General features: G+C 41.8%; 1 protein-coding gene across 2 annotated transcripts in view; it reads left to right on the top strand.

Moving 5' to 3' along the window:
• The window catches only part of LOC110295541 (pre-mRNA-splicing factor ISY1 homolog), a 21,571-nt gene that overhangs the window by 13,801 nt on the left and 6,656 nt on the right, over positions 1–1,114 (top strand). For both annotated transcript variants that reach the window (XM_021164033.2, XM_021164032.2), the window contains exon 7: positions 358–475. In XM_021164033.2, coding sequence (XP_021019692.1) covers positions 358–475 — 118 coding nt within the window. The remainder of the gene's footprint in view (positions 1–357; positions 476–1,114) is intronic.

Raw genomic sequence — 1,114 nt, 5'->3', positions numbered from 1 at the left:
CACGAGCTCCGGGGTACTGGTTAGTTCATAATGTTGCACCTACAGGGTTGCAGATCTCTTTAGCTCCTTGGATACTTTCTCTAGCTCCTCTATTGGGGGCCCTGTGATCCATCCAATAGCTGACTGTGAGCATCCNCTTATGTGTTTGCTAGGCCCCGGCCTAGTCTCACAAGGGACAGCTATATTAGGGTCCTTTCAGCCAATGCTTGCTAGTGTATGCAATGGTGTCATCGTTTGGAGGCTAATTATGGGATGGATCCCTGGATATGGCAGTTTCTAGATTATCTCAAATTGTATTGTAAACAAAAGAGCAGGCTTGTGTGTCAGATCTATTCTTCCTCTTTCTTTCCCAACAAGAAAGTTGGCCCCAAGATGCTGGATCATGAAGGTAAAGAAGTCCCAGGAAATCGAGGTTACAAGTACTTTGGGGCAGCAAAAGATTTGCCTGGTGTCAGAGAGCTATTTGAGAAAGAACGTAAGTAGTTCATGTGTTTGAGAGTGCGTTGGCCTTTAATTGTTGCTACTGAGTGAGAGAAGTATGCTGTATGCTATTTGGTAGGAATTATTGCTCCCAGATTTTTAAAAATAGTTTAAAATTTGTATTCCTAAATTTATTCTATATTTTTGTAGCATGGTCTCATGTAGCCCAGTCTTTGAATGCCTCATCTTCTTATATCCACCTGTTAGGAATATAGACATCTATCCTTTTTGTTAAAAAACAAAAACAAAAAAACCATTGTTCACTCTGGCCTAAGACTTGCCAACTAACTTCTGTCTCAGCCTTCATAGTTCTGGGATTATAGACCTGCATCATCGTGTCTCGTTTTTGTTGTGATTGTTGTTCTTGTTCTTGTTTTTTGTTTTGTTTTGTTTTGTTTTCACCTACCATTCATTTTTCTTTATTGTAATTGACATTACTAGTGTGTCATCAGACCTCTGCTGAGTACCATTACCCACTGAGCCATCTCATCGTTGAATTTTATACAAAGTTTTCTGCCTTGTTAAGATTTGAGTCCATGCCGGGCGTGGTGGCACACGCCTTTAGTCCCAGCACTCGGGAGGCAGAGGCAGGCGGATTTCTGAGTTCGAGGCCAGCCTGGTCTACAAAGTGAGT

The sequence above is a fragment of the Mus caroli genome, chromosome 6 (assembly GCF_900094665.2).
Source record: "Mus caroli chromosome 6, CAROLI_EIJ_v1.1, whole genome shotgun sequence".
Taxonomy (NCBI): domain Eukaryota; kingdom Metazoa; phylum Chordata; class Mammalia; order Rodentia; family Muridae; genus Mus; species Mus caroli.
The sequence above is the reverse complement of the archived record's forward strand: the minus strand, read 5'-3'. Positions and strand labels throughout refer to the sequence as shown.